Source organism: Gekko japonicus, unplaced genomic scaffold, assembly GCF_001447785.1.
Source record: "Gekko japonicus isolate JY-2015 unplaced genomic scaffold, Gekko_japonicus_V1.1 scaffold487, whole genome shotgun sequence".
NCBI lineage: Eukaryota > Metazoa > Chordata > Lepidosauria > Squamata > Gekkonidae > Gekko > Gekko japonicus.
In genome coordinates this window covers 623501-641435 of record NW_015177021.1, presented here as the reverse complement: position 1 = coordinate 641435, position 17935 = coordinate 623501, and the positions used below count along the sequence as shown (strand labels likewise).

At 44.3% G+C, this 17935-nt stretch overlaps 1 protein-coding gene across 3 annotated transcripts in view; it reads right to left on the bottom strand.

The window, feature by feature from the left end:
• The window catches only part of PLIN2 (perilipin 2), a 25558-nt gene extending 16728 nt beyond the window's left edge, over positions 1 to 8830 (bottom strand). For 2 of the 3 annotated variants that reach the window (XM_015427781.1, XM_015427783.1), the window contains exons 1-6: positions 8755 to 8830; positions 6426 to 6480; positions 6148 to 6343; positions 3346 to 3428; positions 1700 to 1985; positions 1122 to 1306 (exon numbers count right to left, since the gene is read on the bottom strand). In XM_015427781.1, coding sequence (XP_015283267.1) covers positions 1122 to 1306; positions 1700 to 1985; positions 3346 to 3428; positions 6148 to 6343; positions 6426 to 6455 — 780 coding nt within the window. In that variant the 5' untranslated portion in view covers positions 6456 to 6480; positions 8755 to 8830. Of the gene's footprint in view, positions 1 to 1121; positions 1307 to 1699; positions 1986 to 3345; positions 3429 to 6147; positions 6344 to 6425; positions 6481 to 8438; positions 8461 to 8754 lie in introns of those variants that run through there. The other variant, XM_015427782.1, reaches the window with a different exon arrangement.
• Between the last annotated feature and the right edge of the window lie 9105 nt (positions 8831 to 17935).

Sequence of the window (17935 nt, the reverse complement as noted above, 5' to 3'; positions counted from 1 at the left end):
CCCCGCCTGCCCGCCCCGCCCGCCATTGGCCCCGCCCCTTCGCCCCTCAGCCGGGGGGACGGCGTCCCCCCGCATCCCCCCCCGAAATGACCCCTGCTTTTGAGTCCCCCTAGAAACCTAGTACTGTTCATAGTACACATCACATTAAAGCACTGAATCAATAGTGAAATACACAAGATCACTAATATTTTTAGCAACTGAGTGCAAGTGTGGGAACATGCAGCATGCAAGTTACCTGTTAATTCAGTGAAGTTCAAAAAATTTTCATCTATCTACTCAACCAAAATTCTAAGCTCCTGTTGTCAGGAGGGTTGTATTATGCTATGTATACTGATCGCTGAAGAAGGTCTAAGAGGCCAAAATGCATATGGTCTTGTGCTGGCCATTTGGTATTTATCATCAACTTTGTATGAGGGATTTATAATAGTTTAGGTAAAACTGATTCCAGAATACCTTTAACACAGACTGATTTCCAGGCCTTATGTTTTTAACTACATTATTGTGTACACCACAATACTTTCCTGAAATCTTGGGAAGCTCCCCCACCAAGTTTGCAGGAAAATTCTGAAACCTTAAAAAAAATACACTGGGGTTTATATCCCCAAAAAATAAAAGAGTGCTTTCTGCACACAGGCAGACGACATACTTAACTTGCTTCCACAGAGCAAGCTACTCTGGCCAAAACAGAGAGCTGCTCTGAGCCCAGCCACGGTTCCCAGACATAGCTGCTGCTGTGGCTGGGCTCAAAGGTGGCTGGGCAGGGCCATGGAGCCATGCCAGGCTCAGCAATGGGGGGAGATGGGATTCTTCCCATGAGTCTCGCAGGCCCTACTTGTAATCTGTAATAGCTACTTCTGAGTTACTGCTTGAAGAATCTGACGGACCCCTTTCAGACTGTGTATGAGTATGATATGAAAAAACCCTCTAGTCTGCTTAAAATCTGTGGACATTTGCAAGACTAGACTACTGTGTACTTTGGAGAACCACTTACCATTGATGAGCACACTAGAGGTTGATAGTGTAGAAGGAGCAAAGTGTGAGATGGAACATGGATACACACTGAAAGACCTTAACAGCTACCAAAACCACTTATAAAACCTGGGGATACAAGAGACACTTACCACATTAACAGTGTAACTGAGCTGAGAAATGGTCTCTTGGCTTCTGACCTTTGCATCTCTAACTGTGTTTAAGGCCTGTTGGTAGGCACGTGATCGGACCTTTGAAGACAAAGATCCTAGTCGAATGTAGTAACTTGGCTTCTGAACTCCAGCTTCAAATCCTTCCACTTTGGTAGCTTCTTTTTCTGTAGAATTAAAAAACAAGCCACTGCAACAGTCATTCCAAGATGACAGGGCTGCAAAGCTTTCAATCTGAACAACAGCAAATCTTCCCATCCTGCGTGTTACTCTAACAGTGCCATCCTAAACAGAATTAAACCCTCCTGTGCTCCTAGACACCAATAGATTTAGAAGGGTGTAATTCTACTCAGGATTGCACTATTAATCCATTCAGTACAATCAAAGGAAAAGCCTCCACCCCAAAACAGTTAGTTGAAAAGGAAAAAAGTGTATAAAGAAAGTGTATAGCCATAAGCCAATCTCAAATGACAACTGATCATGGTTTCTTCATTATCAAGTACTCCACATTACTCATAATGTGTACAAATAGGAAACTGGCCCTTATAAAAGCACCCTACCTTGCTCTTCTTCTGTAAGTGGGAGATACTGGTCTACAAGAGTCTCTGATCGGCTGAGGGCAGTATCCACACCACTGCTCACCAGGCGCACCACCCGACTTCCCAGGACAGTGTTAATGCTGCCATGTACTACAGACCTGGTCATCTCTACACTGTCCTGCACAGCTCCTTTAGTCTTGTCCACAACACCATTAATGGTATGTGCAACAGTATCCTTGGCACCAGTCACAGTCGTCGTTACAGCATCCTTGGCTCCAACAACTACATCCACTGCATTAGCAACTACCTAGAAAAAAGAAGCAGCAAATTTTTCACTGACAGCTAAAGAAGTACACAAGATGACATAACTGGGCACAAAATTCATTGTCCCAAAGTGAACTCTGACAGGATGCATGAGTATAATTCATTTTGTAAGATGTAAAGAGTACATAGACAAAGCTATTGCTTTCTACAACGAAGTTGCCTGAACACTTACATCTTCAATAAGCATTCTCGTACAAAGAAATAATGTTCTGTTACTATACCCTACTGATAAGTCTAAATGGAACAAGTCAGACTGACTTCCCCACTACTCTCTAAAGTTTCAAGGCAGGAGTGTTCTCACAATGGTCTTTTTAGAAGAGCCATGATTTCTGTTGGGGGGGGGTAGGAGTTATATTAACATCATCCAAGGGGTCCATTTAAACTTGACTGGCTGTAAAATGAAAGACTTTATGCCATGGGTCTCCAACATGTTACCCACCAAGTGTTTTTAGAAAGTGGGTGGAGCCATGGCTCAGCTGGAGAGCATCTGTTTTGCATGCAGAAGGTCCCAGGTTCGATCCCTGACATCTTCAGTTGAAAGGATCAAGTGGTAGGTGATGTGAAAGACCACTGCCTGAGACCCTGGACAGACGCTGCCAGTCTGAGTAGACAATACTGACCTTGATGGACCGATGGTCTGATTCAGTATAAGGCAAGTTCATGCGTATGTGCGTGGGTTTCTGATCAACTGTTGATGACCTAATTGGCTGTGCAGATTAAAACGATAGTTTGGTGGCAGCTGCCACCACACTGTTGGTTTTATTCTCTCCCCCTCTCCTCTCTCCCACTGTATCTTTTAAATACTCTTATCACCTATGCTTCGGGCTTCTTTTCTTTGTGCTCAGCTCTGTAGTGGCCACTTTGAGTTTGTGCCCACCACCCTGTATCAGAGTCCCAAAGGTACCCACAGGCTCAAAAAGGTTAGGGACCCCTGCTTTATGCAGAAGCCCCCCTCAGATGTTACTGGAGAGGCCTGGAAGTATATCACCTCCCACCACTCCCAAATCTAGTGGCTTTAAAAGGAGACACAGACACTGGTATTTCCTTGGATCATGAAGAACTTTCAATAAGCAACATCTATGGATATGCAGAACCTTTGATTTTGTAGAAGAGATAAACCATGTGCACATATTTTGCATCAGACCGAAACAGGTATTGCTTCCTGCTAAGTTCAGATGTGAAGCACTTGACACTTTCCAGCTTCCATCATCAGGTTCTAAGTATCAGGACCCTCAGCCTTCCTGTCCTACACTGATCTACTTTCCCCTCCTGCCAATTGAATTAGTGCATTTTTCCAGCTCCCTTATAGTTTTAACAAGTTTAAATGATTCTCAATTATTTACCTTATCAGTTGGTTGGTACAGTATAGGCAGCCTCTCTTCAACTTTGTCCAGTCCTATACAAGCATAGCTGTTGGCAACTGCAACTGGAAACATTTCAAAAATTAGGATCTGAGCCTCTGCAATGTTAAGGGAGTTATCAGAAGACTGTATAAAAAGCTGCACTGCCTGGAAACAGGAAGTATTCTGCCGCACTACATTAAAAATGAGGTTCCTCACAGCTCTCTCGTTCACTGGCAATCAGCAAGACCTCTCTAGGAAGAGTGATCCAATTTTCCCTGGCACTTTGCCAGTTCTCAAGAACAGGCCTTCCCCAAGCTGACACACAGTCAAAGGATTATAGAACGGAGCTGCCAAGTTTCTAACTTGGAGGCACTCCGATAGTAGGCAAAAAAAGAAACACAAGACAGAGCTTGAAAGTGGGTGAAGGGTTAGGACAGAATGAACTTGAGCAAGAGGCTTCTTAAGCAATGTGGGTTAGGCACAAGTCATTAGAACTTTAATCTCAAAGACAAAATTTATTTCAGCTTCACACTTGAGTTTTAAAAGATCATCACGAACTGCTCACAGGCTCTTTTTTTATTGACTGGCAACCAGGATATGCATTAGGAACAGAACTAATCAAAACCCAACCCAAGAACATCCTGATAATTAATTTTAGGACAGTAACTAACCTGACTAAAGTTTCTTGCAACATCCAGATCTGAACTGCTAGGTCTGTGGGTAATCTCTGCTTTCTGTTTCTCTGCACTCCTAACATTTCTATTTCTGGAGGCAGTGAGGGAAGAATGACTGAGCAAATGTGGCTGCCAGGAACAATGCATAACCAGAACATTTAGCTCCACTCTGCACCACATCACATGATCCCCATTCACAAGTGGGGGGGAAATCACATTAGTGCTCGCAATGTGGGAGGGTTTAGGAGGGTCATTCTGTACAATCTGGGGCACTCTTTGCCTGAGCTATTCCAACTGTCAGGCATTAACCTCGTGACAGGAATGCCCAACTACTTTGCTTGTACCCACTGGGAGAAGGCAGGGTGGTGACAGCAGTAGAGGAGAGGACAGACAGAGGTTTCAGGCTTATCTAACCCTCCCCCAAGCCTGTACAACCTGGTGTCTCCAGGAAACTACTTTGCTTATATCCGGTACTGTCAGGGTGAAAAGGCTGCTGTGGTGCTTTGAAGTCAGCCAACAAACCAGAGGCTGATCTTCCAGAGTTCCGCTCCTAAGATAGGCAAGCCCACCACCTTTGCAAACTAGAGACCAAGACTTCTACCCACTAATGGTAAGGAACACAGAGCAAGGAAAAGATCATCTTTCTCCTCCTCTGAAAGCAGTCAGATTGCTTTGAACACTGGTGGACCTCCTGATGGCACCTGGTATTTCTGGCTACTGTGCGACACAGAGTGTTGGACTGGATGGGCCTTTGGCCTGATCCAACATTGGCGTCTCTTATGTTCTTAAAACACGTCATAACATAAATAAAGCTTCTGTGCATATCCTAAAGCAGTCAAAGCCACCCAATGAGTTGTGTAATGTAGGCACTATAACTTCTCACAGCAACTGCATATTCCAAGAAGCTAAATGCATTGGCAGCAAATGCATTTAGCCATATAGTCCTCAGTATTTCATTAAATGACATGGTCAGTGACAGTCTCTATATACAGTTTTTATAAGTAACAGTTTGAAGATAGGGAGATTATATGATAAATAGAAATATCCATATAAGGAAGAAACAGCACAAGGTAGCTGAGCCACTGAACCAATTGACTTTTTACACTCACCTACATTGCTAGTGAACTAGTAGGAGACAGTGTGGTTTAGTGGTTAGTGTCACACAGATCTGAGAAGCCTATATTCAAATCCCCACTCTGCTATAGAAGCTTGCTGGGTGACCTTGGGCCAGTCACACACGCTCAGCCTTGCCCACCTTGCACAGTGACTGAGAGGATAAAACAGGGGCAAGGAAAACAATGTAAGCTGCTTTGGGTTCCCATTGGGGAGAAAGGGGGGGGGAGTTTAAAGGAAATAGATAAATACATTTCTTCCCTAGGCAAACAAGAAAATTTCAATAGAGTATCAATTTGCAAGGAAGCAGCTGCCTTTATCATGGGCAACTCGCTTATACACGGCTTGGCACCAGGCTACTGAGAGAACTGTACTTTCCTATCTCTACCTGTTCATCTAATTGTCAGAGGCCTTGCTCTATGTGTACCCGCCATCACAAAGTCATGCAGCCAACAGTAGACAGATGTTTTCTTTAGTGGCATTCAACCTTTAATGCTCTCCCCACAGAGGTTCACAGAACCCATTCTTATTGCTCCAGCACCAAGCCAAATCCATTTAATTTAGATGGTAGTTTGAGGAAGGATGAAGCAGAGCAGAAATATTACTTGTGGACCGCTTGCAGTGATGTGAGTTTTCCAGGAAAAATTAGGTAAGAAAATGTTATTTAAATTGGGACTAGAAACAAAAGACAGCAGCTATACCATGCACAAGCACTGGTGTTTACCCATGCTTCATATCTCACATTTGCCCAACTAACACGACTGATCTGCAACACAACTTGACAACTATAGCCTTGACAACTATAGATTATATTTACAGATGTGGGGGAGGAAAATTTTCCACCCCACACCACTGGTTAATTTAGAAGAACTGCCCCACCTGCTCACCTGGAGGAACCCAGGCAAATAACGTTTTTTCCAAGTCTAGCCTAAAGTACTTTAGTAGCAGAGTTACCCCCCACAGCTGAGTTCCAAGCATTAAGTGTAGAAAAAAACCCCAAAGGGTTATGCCTTACTTTGTGGCTCCAGCCTCTGGATGATAGGCAAAGCACTTGTCATGGCCACTGCAGTGATGGTTTTCACTCCTTTCTCCGCTATTTCACATACTGATTTTAAGTAAGGATGGTTATCTTTTGTGCTGATGTAAGCAGAAGAGACCATATCGTAGGTGGAACTCACCAGAGGAAGGTTCGCAACCCTGGAAACCACATTCTGTGTACACAGAAGACAGAGATAATTGACTCATGTCCTCCTTGGATAAGTAACAGATTTGCTTGTACTTAATCAAACATACCTGCTGTGCATCAGTTGATACTACTGCCATGTTTCAATCTTGAACGTTTTAAAGTCTGGAGAGAAAAAAGAGATCACCAGTGTCTGAAATAAAATTTAACACATCAACAACAGGTAACTATTATGAGATTATTTTTACATATATAGGAAGTTAACTGGGTCATTTACTTAAATCCTTTTCATTAAGTGGGATATTAATGACAAAGATTTGAGTTGGAAATTAAGTTTTACCAGCTACTTCTTAACCTTCCAACAATTGCAAATGTATATCCCTACAAGACTCACAGGTGCAATCAGTAAAAAAAAATGCAGAAACATGTAGGATAACATACAGAGAGTCTGTTTTTTGACCAAGCTCCTTAGTGGCACCCACTCTTAACACTTGAGTTGGCCTTACATCACCCATGCTACAATGCAGCAACATTAGCCTTGCATAATATAAAAGCAGTTACTTTGAAGCTGGACGCTTATTCCAAAGCTCAAAACTAACAAACACAACCAAAAATACCATAATAGAGTAGGCATTTGCCTCCTGGTTCCTAGGACGCCTGGGTTTTTTTAAGCCCCTTGAATTCAAAGTAATTAATAACACAAGTTCCATAATTCAAACCACATACATAAATACATGGCCCTGCCAAGGTAAATGCACAGAAGTCATTATACCCAGGCTACAAAAAGGGTACATATTATACAATGTTCTCCAACAGGTACCAGTAGCTCTCTTTGAAGTGGCCAAACTCTCCGTATTATCAGCATATTACAAGTATCCCCTTAGCCTTCAGTGCTGGGTATGATGGTATACTTCTGCAAGCAGAACTATGCATTTCGAGGTCATTGCTCTAATTCTGGAATATTCCTCAAGGCTTCAGCCTATCATAGGTTCTCTAAACAGGACTCCATGTTCCTGCCAAGCAGTTTCCATTTCGGTTTTTATTCATTCTGCTGCTTTACAAGTAGACGTTCTACCCTATATTAGTCTAAAGAATAAACCTAATTACAATATTGCAAGGCCTACAGAAAGCCATTGTGCTGCCTTAATCATGAGATTCAGATAAGCTGATTCCATTAGCCAAAAATGCTCCAAAAGTCTAACAACACCCCAAGCCGAGGATTATGAAATAGACTGGAAAGTTCTGGACTTGGTTTGCTGTCAGCAGATAAGGGAGGCAAGCAATTTTTCATATTTTAAGGTTTAAATGCTTTAGAGAAAGGAATGCAGTGCATAGCAAGAAACATCTTAAACATCATCCTTTGGTCTACATTGTAAAACACACATATATGGATGACAAAGAAGCTAAGCATAATTTTAAACCTCATTAAGTTCCAAACAAGGCAATCAACCTTCCATTTAACTGCCCATCCAAATCCATGTTTTCCTATTAAACATAGTATTTTACATACTACAAACAAAAGGCAAAAACCACCAAGCCTTTCCTACCAAGAGCTCTGCGCAATCATTCCCTCCCATCCAAGAGGTAACCTAGATTCAGGTGTTGCCAACAATCAACAGAAAAATCCACAGGCTTTGCCAATAAAAAAAATGAATATAAATTCAGACTAAAAGTAGCTGCACCTGAGCAACACCAAAAGCTGAGATACAAAAGATTTCCAGTTGTACCTGTCTACACTGCCTTGAGGGCTCTCTTCAGAACATGTTATTATACATCCTGTGCCATTTCTACTTTGTTAAAAGAAGATCTAGCCTATCTGAAGTCTCCCATCTCAATCACTGTTCAACCAAAACCACTTCACCAGCTTTTTTCTTTTTAAGTAACCATATATTCCATATATTTCTACAAGCCCTTGGACAGGCTTCGCAAGGTGCTCTCTAGTCCTGTATTGATCCCCCCCCCCCCCAAGTCCCCTTTCCCTTTCATAGGAGAGAGAATTCCGGTGGGTTAGTCGTGTTGGTCTGAAGCCATAAAACCAAGTTTGAGTCTAGTGGCACCTATAGGACCCACAAAATTTAATTCTGGGTAAAAGCTTTCGTGCCACCCAGCTCCGCATGAGATACCTTTATTACACGCCAGACACCTCTCTGTCAACTTCCACTACAGGGTCTGACACCTCCAAGCGCTATTTTGGAGAAGACACACCCACGCCATTCCTCCGTAGCATCCTAAGCAACTCGTAAAGAATAGCTGCAGCGAAGATGAACTGCCGCCTGGCAGCGTCCAGGGACAGCTCTTTGCACTGGGGACGCTAGACGATCTTCGACCATGCTCCGCTTCTCCACGACTAGACGGACCACCCACCAGCCTTAACCCATGCGCCGACGCCACCAAGCGAATCTCTCACCGCAGCAGACGCCGAGGGCAAAGACGACTCACCTGCGAAAGAGACAGAGCTAAACAACCTGCTGCAGTCGCCAATTGCAAAGTCAGTCAGCTCGCTCGCTCGCTCGCCCGCCGTAAAGCGTGTCCTCGGAACTCCCAGACACAATACAGACGCGCCCTTCGTTCTCGCCGGCAATTTATGCAGCGGGGCCACCCTCCAGCAGCCACCTCTCGCGAGACTTCGGGGTCGCCGCTTCTCCGGGGGCCCCCACCCTTGCTCTTCTCACATGATGCTGCGATTTCTCTCTGAGCTTGCGCAGATCAGCTGATGAGACACTACTGCCGGTCTTCCTCGGTGGAAAGTCCCAGTTCTATCAAAGGCTGAGGGTGAAGACCTTTTGCTCATGGCTTTTGCCCTTCTGAAGGAGGCCCAGGAGCGGTAGTAGTTATGCAGCGAAGCCTCTTGAAAAAAACAGCAGCTAAACTATCTAGGCATGTTTTGCTTTGGATTCGACGGCTTGGATTCACCCCCTTGGATGCCCACTGTACAAAAAAGGGGGAAGTGACCCACCACGATTTAAAGTTCCATTGGAAAATATACAAAACGCTAGCTATTGGTTTTTAAATTGAAGTTATAGGTGTGTTTGTTGTTGTTGTTCAGTCGCACAGTCAAGTCTGACTCTTCGCGACCCCATGGACCAGATCCCGCCAGGCCCTCCTGTCTTCCGCTGTCCTCTGAAGTTTGCTCAATTTCATGTTCGTTGCATCTATGACACTGTCCAACCATCTCATCCTTTGCCGTCCCCGTCTTCTTTGACCTTCAGTCTTTCCCAGCATCACGGTTTACTCCAGTGAGTGCTCCCTTCTCATTTGGTGGCCAAAGTATTTGAGCTTCAGTTTCATTATCTGGCCTTCCAGGGAACGGTCAGGGTTGATTTCTTTTAGGATTGACTGATTGGATCTTCTTGCAGTCCAAGGGACTCTCAAGAGTCTTCTCCAGCACCATAGTTCAAAATAATGTATTCTTCGGCGCTTGGCCTTCCTTATAGTCCAACTCTCGCAGCCATACATGACTACTGGGAATACCATTGCTTTGACCATGCGGACTTTTGTTGGCAGGGTAATGTCTCTACTTTTTATCATGCTGTTTAGGTTCGCCATCGCTTTCCTCCCAAGGAGCAGGCGTCTTTTAATTTCATGGCTGCAGTCACAGTCTGCGGTGATCTGGGATCGCAGGAACTTGAAGTCTGTCACTACTTCCACGACTTCCCTTTCTATTTGCCAAGGAGTGATGGGGCCGGATGCCATGATCTTAGTTTTTTTGATGTTGAGCTTCAAGCCCACTTTTGCGCTCTCCTCTTTTACCCTGAGCAAGAGGCTCTTGAGGTCCTCTTCACTTTCTGCCATCAGAGTGGTATCGTCTGCATATCTGAGGTTGTTGATCTTTTCCCCAGCAATCTTAATGCCCGCTTGTGATTCATCTAGGCCAGCATTTCGCATGATGTACTCTGCATATATATTAAATAAGCAAGGCGACAATATACATCCTTGTCGTACTCCTTTTCCTATGCGAAACCAATCAGTTGTTCCATATCCGGTTCTAACTGTCGCTTCTTGGCCCTTATACAGGTTTCTCAAGAGACATGTGAGGTGGTCTGGTACTCCCATCTCTTTAAGGACCTGCCATAGTTTGTTGTGATCCACACAGTCAAAAGCTTTAGCATAGTCAATGAAGCAGAAGTAGATATTTTTCTGGTACTCTCTTGCTTTCTCCATAATCCAGCGAATGTTGGCAATTTGATCTCTAGTTCCTCTACCTCTTCGAAACCCAGCTTGTACTTCTGGTAGTTCTCTATCCACGTACTGTTGAAGCCTAGCTTGTAGGATCTTGAGCATGACCTTGCTAGCGTGTGATATGAGTGCAATTGTGCGATAGTTTGAACATTCCTTATTATTATTAATAATAATAATAATAAACGGTATATCTCTTGTATCTCTTGTGAACTCTCTTGCATTGAAAAATAGAATGAAAACCAGTTTAGTTTTATACTTAAAGTAACCATAATGACTATATCTTCTTGGCGCTACTCAGCCAATTAGAATGCCTGTTCTGAAGTATTGGTTAGCAGCAATCAATCAGCAAGTTTTGTAGCTGGGGCTCTGAGATGATCTGGAAGCTGCCTGTAGAGCCTTCTGCTTCTAAAAGAGGGATTGGCTGATTCCATCTGCTCCTCCTAATTATAAGCACTCGGTTTACACAGAGCAGGTGTACTGTGTCTTGGCACTGCCACACTTGGGCAGAAAGTGCCTGCCACAAATGGTAGATAACCTACCTTTCCTTTGTGCACGTGTGCATTGCAAAGGAAGACCAGGAACTGCAGGTAAGTTTTATCTCTGCTATAATTAATTCTCTCATTAAGGAACCACTGATTGTCATTTGACCCAGAATTCTCCTGGACACACATTTGAAAATCATTGCCTTAATCCCTCAAAAATATCTTGACTGTTCATGCATATACCAGTCCTCTCCTTTAATGGAAAATATCTCCGAAAATATTTTAGGACATTGAGAAAGGAAACCCACATAAATATTCAGTAAACAGGATAAAGGAATATGATAAACAATCCACAAACATACCTTCAGTTTATTTTATGCTAGTTCAGTGTCCTACAAGATACTTGCTGCAAAGCAAAATTTTTCAAAGTGGATAGTGTCCCCTCATAAATGGTCTTCTCTTTTTGAGCTAATTACCTACCTTTAACTTCAGAACAAGATTGTCTTCCTTAATGGCTATGGCCTTTGGGTCCCAGCCGTGACTATAGTGTAGAAAAGGGCAGAATCACAGTCATATGTGTGTGTGCGTGTGCGAGAGAGACACGGAGAGACAGAGCATTTATAACTGAGGTTGGAACAGTATAGCAAGATGTCATCACTCTGTACCAAATATACACATTATCATACAGAAGTAGTGCTGAGGCCACTTGGTGCTTTTGGGACTGAACTCAGAAATGAGCCAGGGATTGACTGATTTCCAGTTCACGTTATACTGAACAACTGTCTTGTGCTACAGCCATGTAGCAATACTACCGAACTCCAGGTGAAAATCCTTGACAGCCTGGGAACAACTCACAGGTTTTATGGTACCTCTCTCATTCCTACAAGGGTGAACAGCCCAGTATTGTAAGCAGCATGTAATGTACTGAGTCCAGACGCGTTGATAAGTGAAACAGCTCATAGTTTATTTCAGCTCGGGAAAACAAGACAAGGAAAGCAGGACCGGAGGCCTGCTTATATTCCCATAGTGATCCTATGATGTGCCTCAGAAATAAACATGATCCTGTATAGACCAATGGTGCAGCCTCATTTGGAATACTGTATGCAGGTCTGGTCACCATATTTCAAAAAGGACATTGCAAAGCTGAAAAAAGTGCACATGAGAACAACCAAGATGTGTATTCTGACCCAGTCATGTTTCCTAAGAAGGAGCACCCTTGGCCCTGGGGCTGGAAATGTGTGCAGAGACTTAGAGCTCAGGCTTGTACCTGGTAGACCAGTTGATCCAGCAAGGCTGTCCTCCCAAGCCTCATCCTAAATAGACTGAGAGGTAATTGACCCTAACTGTACAGCAGGAAGGTGCTGGAGTTTCAGACGCTGCACCATGCTCTGCATGGAAGTACCAACATCAGCACACTGTTCTAGTTCAACAACTGGGTTGTGACTAGCCAGTCTGGCACTGTGCTTTTTCTGTGCCACCTCTGCCAGGTCCTTCTGCTGCCACCATTCTTGTAGAGTGGGAGAGGGTCTGGGAGGGCTACAGGCCTGAGTTCAAGTTGTGCATGGTGGCTATGTATATTTTATTGCCAGTATATGGAGGCAAATAGGCAAATTTAGACCAAAGGCACTCATCTGTCAACTTCTGTCTATGTACTTGTCATACAAGTAAGGCTGTCTATCTCTAAGTGGGGTCTGGAGATCTCCTAGAATTACAGCTGATCATCAGACTATAGAGATAGGTTCCTCTGGATGAAATGGCTGTTTTGGCATTATACCTGCTGAAGTCCCTCCCCTCCCCAAACTCTGCCTTCTCCAGGCCACACATATGAAGCTCAAGGAATTTCCCAATCCAGAGCTGGCAACCCTAACAATTAGCATAGTACAATGCTGGTGCTTTTAAAAATGTCATTTATCTTTTTAAATGCCATGGTACACAAGATGGCAGAATTGATGGGTATGGATAAAGTCATATCACATCCTATATTGCTCAGGTTCTTAGGACACTTACTTGACAGTCAGTGCTATTGTACTCATTGGAATCTGCATGGGACCTGGCAACAAGAAAAACTGAAAACTGTAATTGGATTGACAGTGTTCTGGTTTTCCCATATCTTATGTTGTCAATATCAACATCTGTTGCAATCAAGAGATCAGTCAACAACAATTTAACATCACAGTTTACATACAACTATAAAATTAATAAGGATTAAAATTCATAATGTTATTGTGCTATAATTAATTATACATAAAAGTAGAGTTTGGAATATCTGCTTTCCTAAAATCAGTCAACCAACCAGCCTATGTATTTTTATCCCACCCTTTCTTCAACAAGCTCATGGTATTGAGTGGTGGGTAACTGGTGAGTAATGGTTTTCCTGTTTATCCATATTCAGTGACAATACCATGAAATAAACTGACATCTGTCAGCAACCTTGATTTTTGTCACTTGGACTCAAAGATAATTTTAGATTACCATTAAAGAGTAATGAAATATTGTAGTAATGCAGTAATGTCAATTGCAATATTTCCAGACTAGTTGCAAAGTTTTACAACTTAATCACCACCGCTGATCAAAGTTTACATTGTGCTGTCAAGAGTGTGCTCTGTATAAAGTAGAGCAGAAGGCAGTATTAATCACACATTCATATTGCAACATGGCATGATGATGATGATGATGATGATGATGATGATGATGATGATGATGATGATGATGATGATGATGATGATTTATATCCTGCCCTCCCCGCGGACAGGTTCAGGGCGGTTCACAATTAACGGCCCCATGTGCCAAATCAGCATAAAACATTTAAAAACAAGATAAAACGGGATAAACAGTCATACATCAAGCAGTTAAAGTGCTCGCAGTGATGGTCGATTAGTTGCACAGCTTACACACACACGTTTATTTACTTCTTTAGTGAGACTATTGCTTTAGTGAGACTATAGCTAGGGGCTCTGGGGCAAGTGATGTGTGCAATAAAATACAGTACTAAAGTCCCACTTCAGCAATATTCCGGCCTCTCACGATGCTGTGGCTCAATCGCATAATGGGCCAGCCTATAACTACAATGTTAATAATGATGGTCGTTGGTGGTAGTGGTGGGTGGCTCGTAATTAAAAGCTTGGTGGAAGAGCTCCATCTTATCCGGGAGCTCATTCCACCAGGTAGGAGCTGCCACTGAGAAGTGGCAAGCCTGGCATCCCTAGGGCCTGGAATAGTTAGACAATGTTGTGACTCCGACCGTAGTGCTCTCTGGGGTATATATGGGGAAAGGCGGTCCCTCAGGTATATCGGACCTTGGCCATATAGGGCTTTAAAGGTAAGTACCAGCACCTTGAAGTGAACTCGGTATGCTATTGGCAGCCAGTGCAGGGCCTTCAGCACCGTCCGGATGTGCTCCCAATCTAGGGAGGCCCATCAGGAGCCTGGCTGCGGCATTCTGCACTAGCTGCAGTCTCCGAATTTGCAACAGGGGCAGCCCCATGTAGAAAGCGTTACAGTAGTCTAATCTCAAGGTGACCATTGCATGGATCACTGGCCAGGTTGCCACGGTCGAGGAAGGGAACCAACTGCCGAATCAGCTGAAGATGGTAAAAGGCTGATTTAGCAGTGGCTGCCACCTGGGTCTCCATAGTTAAGGAGGGATTCAGGAGCACTCCCAAACTCCTCACCTCTGGCGCTGACACTAATTCCCGGGATCCCCATTCCCGAACCACCCCAACCTAGGCACAGGACCTCTGTCTTCACCGGGTTTAGTTTCACCGGCTCCGTCTGAGCCAACCAGCCACAGCTTGCAAAGCCGAGTCCGACCAGCCTTCCAACATCAGATAGAGCTGGGTGTCATCAGCATACTGATGACACCCCAGCCCATACCTCCGGGCAATCTGGGCAAGGGGGTGCATATAGATGTTAAACAGCATTGGGGAAAGCACCGCCCCCTGAGGCACACCGCACTCAAGCAGGTGTCTCCTGGACTGCTGTTCCCCTAGCACCACCCTTTGTCCCCAATCTTGGAGAAAGGAAGCAAGCCATTGCAAGGCAAGCTCCTGTATCCCCACATCGGCGAGGTGGTGGGTCAGCAACTGGTGATCGACTATGTTGAATGCTGCTGACAAGTCAAGCAACAACAGTACTGCCGAACCGCCCCGATCCAGATGTCTCCAGAGGTTGTCAGTTAGGGCAACCAGCATTGTCTCTGTCCCATGTCCTGGGTGAAAGCCGGATAGTTGACCCATGTCCCAGGCAAAAGCCGGATAGTTGACCAATTCGGCCGGATCCAAAGTTGTTTTTTTCAAGAGAGGGCGGACCTTAGGGCACCTCAAAACCCCTCGTGGTCCGCTTTAATGAGCCAGGAAGGGCACGGGTCAAGGCTGCATGTGGTTGGGCATACGGTCATAAGCAATCTGTCAACTTCCTCCAGGCTGAGCGGGCTGAAACAATCTAAACACGGAATTGAGGATGTGCAAGGGGCCTTGAGTTCACTCACTGTTTCAACTGTGGCGGGGAGGTCACGACGGAGCACCAAGACTTTGTCCACAAAATAGCTCGCAAATGCCTCACAGCCAATATCCAATTCCCTAGCATTTAGTCTGCCCTGTGGCAGAGCTGTTAAAGACTGAATCATTCTAAACAATTGGGCTGGGCATGAGCTCGTAGACGCAACCGTAGCCACATAGAACTCTCTCTTAGCAGCCTTGACTGCCATCTCATAGGATCTCATAAACGTCCTATAAGATGTTCTTGTAGCTTTGTCTCGAGCATGGCGCCACCATCTCTCTAGCCGTCTCAGCTCTCACTTCATAAGCCACAACTCCTGGGTAAACCAGGGAGCAAGCCTAGAGTGAGAGCACAGAGGGTGCCGGAGAGCAATCTCGTCAATGGATGCAGAGAGTCGGCTATGCCAGTCCTCCACAAGCTCATCCAACGAGCCACTAGGGGGCATCAGATCCTGCAGGGCCATTTGAAGCCACACTGGGTCGATTTGGCTCCGCAGGCGAGCTAAAATCTGCTCACTGCCTAAACAGGGTCAGGGTGGAACATTCAGACGGGCCCCCGGGGCATGGTGGTCCGACCATGGTACTGCCGAAGCAGCAATCCGGTCCACTGTCACCCCAGCCGCAAAAATCAAATTGAGCACGAACTATGCTATGTTATTTGCTGTGGTCGCACAGACTAAATAATCCACTTTCGATCCACTTTCAATGCACTTTCCAACTGGATTTTTACTGTGTGAACTGGCATAATCCAATTCGAAAGTGCATTGAAAGTGGATTATTTAGTGTGTGTGACTGCAGCCTTATACTTGTAGATACTTTATTGCCTATCGACGTGCATATGCATGGATTTGGAGCTGAATGAGTAGAACAATAAGTTCTACATGGTGTATAATTTCCAAATATTATCATTCAATTTAGAATTAAATCAGAATATAGAGATGGGCAGCTTGATCCCATCATTATATCAGGATGGCTGCCACTGATTTACTTCCTCTAATCCAAGGTATCTCATCATTGTTCAGTAACAACACGTGAGCAACATCATACAGAATGCATTGATCACTATACTACAATATCACAACTCCGTGGCTGTCAGTGCTTCCACTACAAGGCCAATGGGGGACACCACCACTTTCTAGAGAATAATAGCCTGCACTTATATGGTGTTTTCAACCCTGATTTTATAGTCTAGCACATAGGTGTTTCACCTGAGGAATCAGGAAACATGAGCTCAGATCTTGAGAGATGGTTCCATTTATCATTCACACCTATCCAGGGTCAAGAGTCAAGTATCTCCCGCAAGAAAGACAACAACGAAGATCCGCTACAAAGGGGTGCCTGGTAGGCTTGTCACTTTCCCTATATGTACGTGCCCCTAGGCTAGGATTGTGTTAAATTGAAATATGTAAGCCGCTCAGAGCCCTAAGGGGGTGAGCGGGATACAAACTGAATGAAATAAAAACTTATTTATTATATTTGTATTCCACCCTTCCTTAAAGAAACTTAGGGCATCATGCATCAATCTCTCTTCCATTTTACCCTCACAACAACTGTGAGTTAGGATAGTCTGAGAGAGCCCAAGGTCCTCCACAGAGCTTCATGGCAGAGTGGGATGTGAACCTGGGTCTCCCACATCCCAGTACATCGCTTAAATCACTACACCAAGCAGGCGCCAATTTCAAAGCATTTCACAACTGATACGGATGAGCAGTATTTGTTCTGTAATAAAATGATGTAGAGATAATGAGGCCTAATGAATGGGGAGAAACTACCAAGAGCAGGGACAGAACAAGAAACATTGGATATGATATACAAATTCAATGGGAAAAAATGCTGCATGGGAAGTCAGGAGGCATAGATTCACCTCATGTTCCAGGTTACTCCTTCTTCTCACATCCAAAGCTGGCCACAGTTATGTCCAAGTAATATGCTTGCAGTTAGTGTCATTTTTTGTGGAACGTTTATAACTGCCAGACAAGTATCTGGCAGTAGACATTACTTAAGGCATGTCACATAAATCAGCCTAGTGGGATATTAGATTGCGTTCTTCTCTAGCAATCAACAGGCCATACCACGCTGAGATGAAGCGCCACATTGCCTAGCAGAATAGCATAGCTCACAGCAGAATTGATCTGGTAACTGCACTGTAGGGACACAAGAGATGGTCCTGGAATGTGGCCAGAATGCCAGCCAAACTGACAAGTCCTCTGTTTTGTCTCACCTGCCAACATTTGACTTTGTACTGTGCAGTTAAGCAGACATAGATACAACACACTGTTCAACTATGGTGATCCCGTGGAAGGAGAATAAATATGTTCTAATCTAAGTGTTTAGTGGAGGATGAGATTGTGCTTTTAAATTAGTCCCATATAGGATTGACAGCCCAGCCTTAGGCATGTTTATTGAGATAGAAATCCTACTGTATTTGATGGATTTGTAATCTCATGCATGCATACCTGGGAA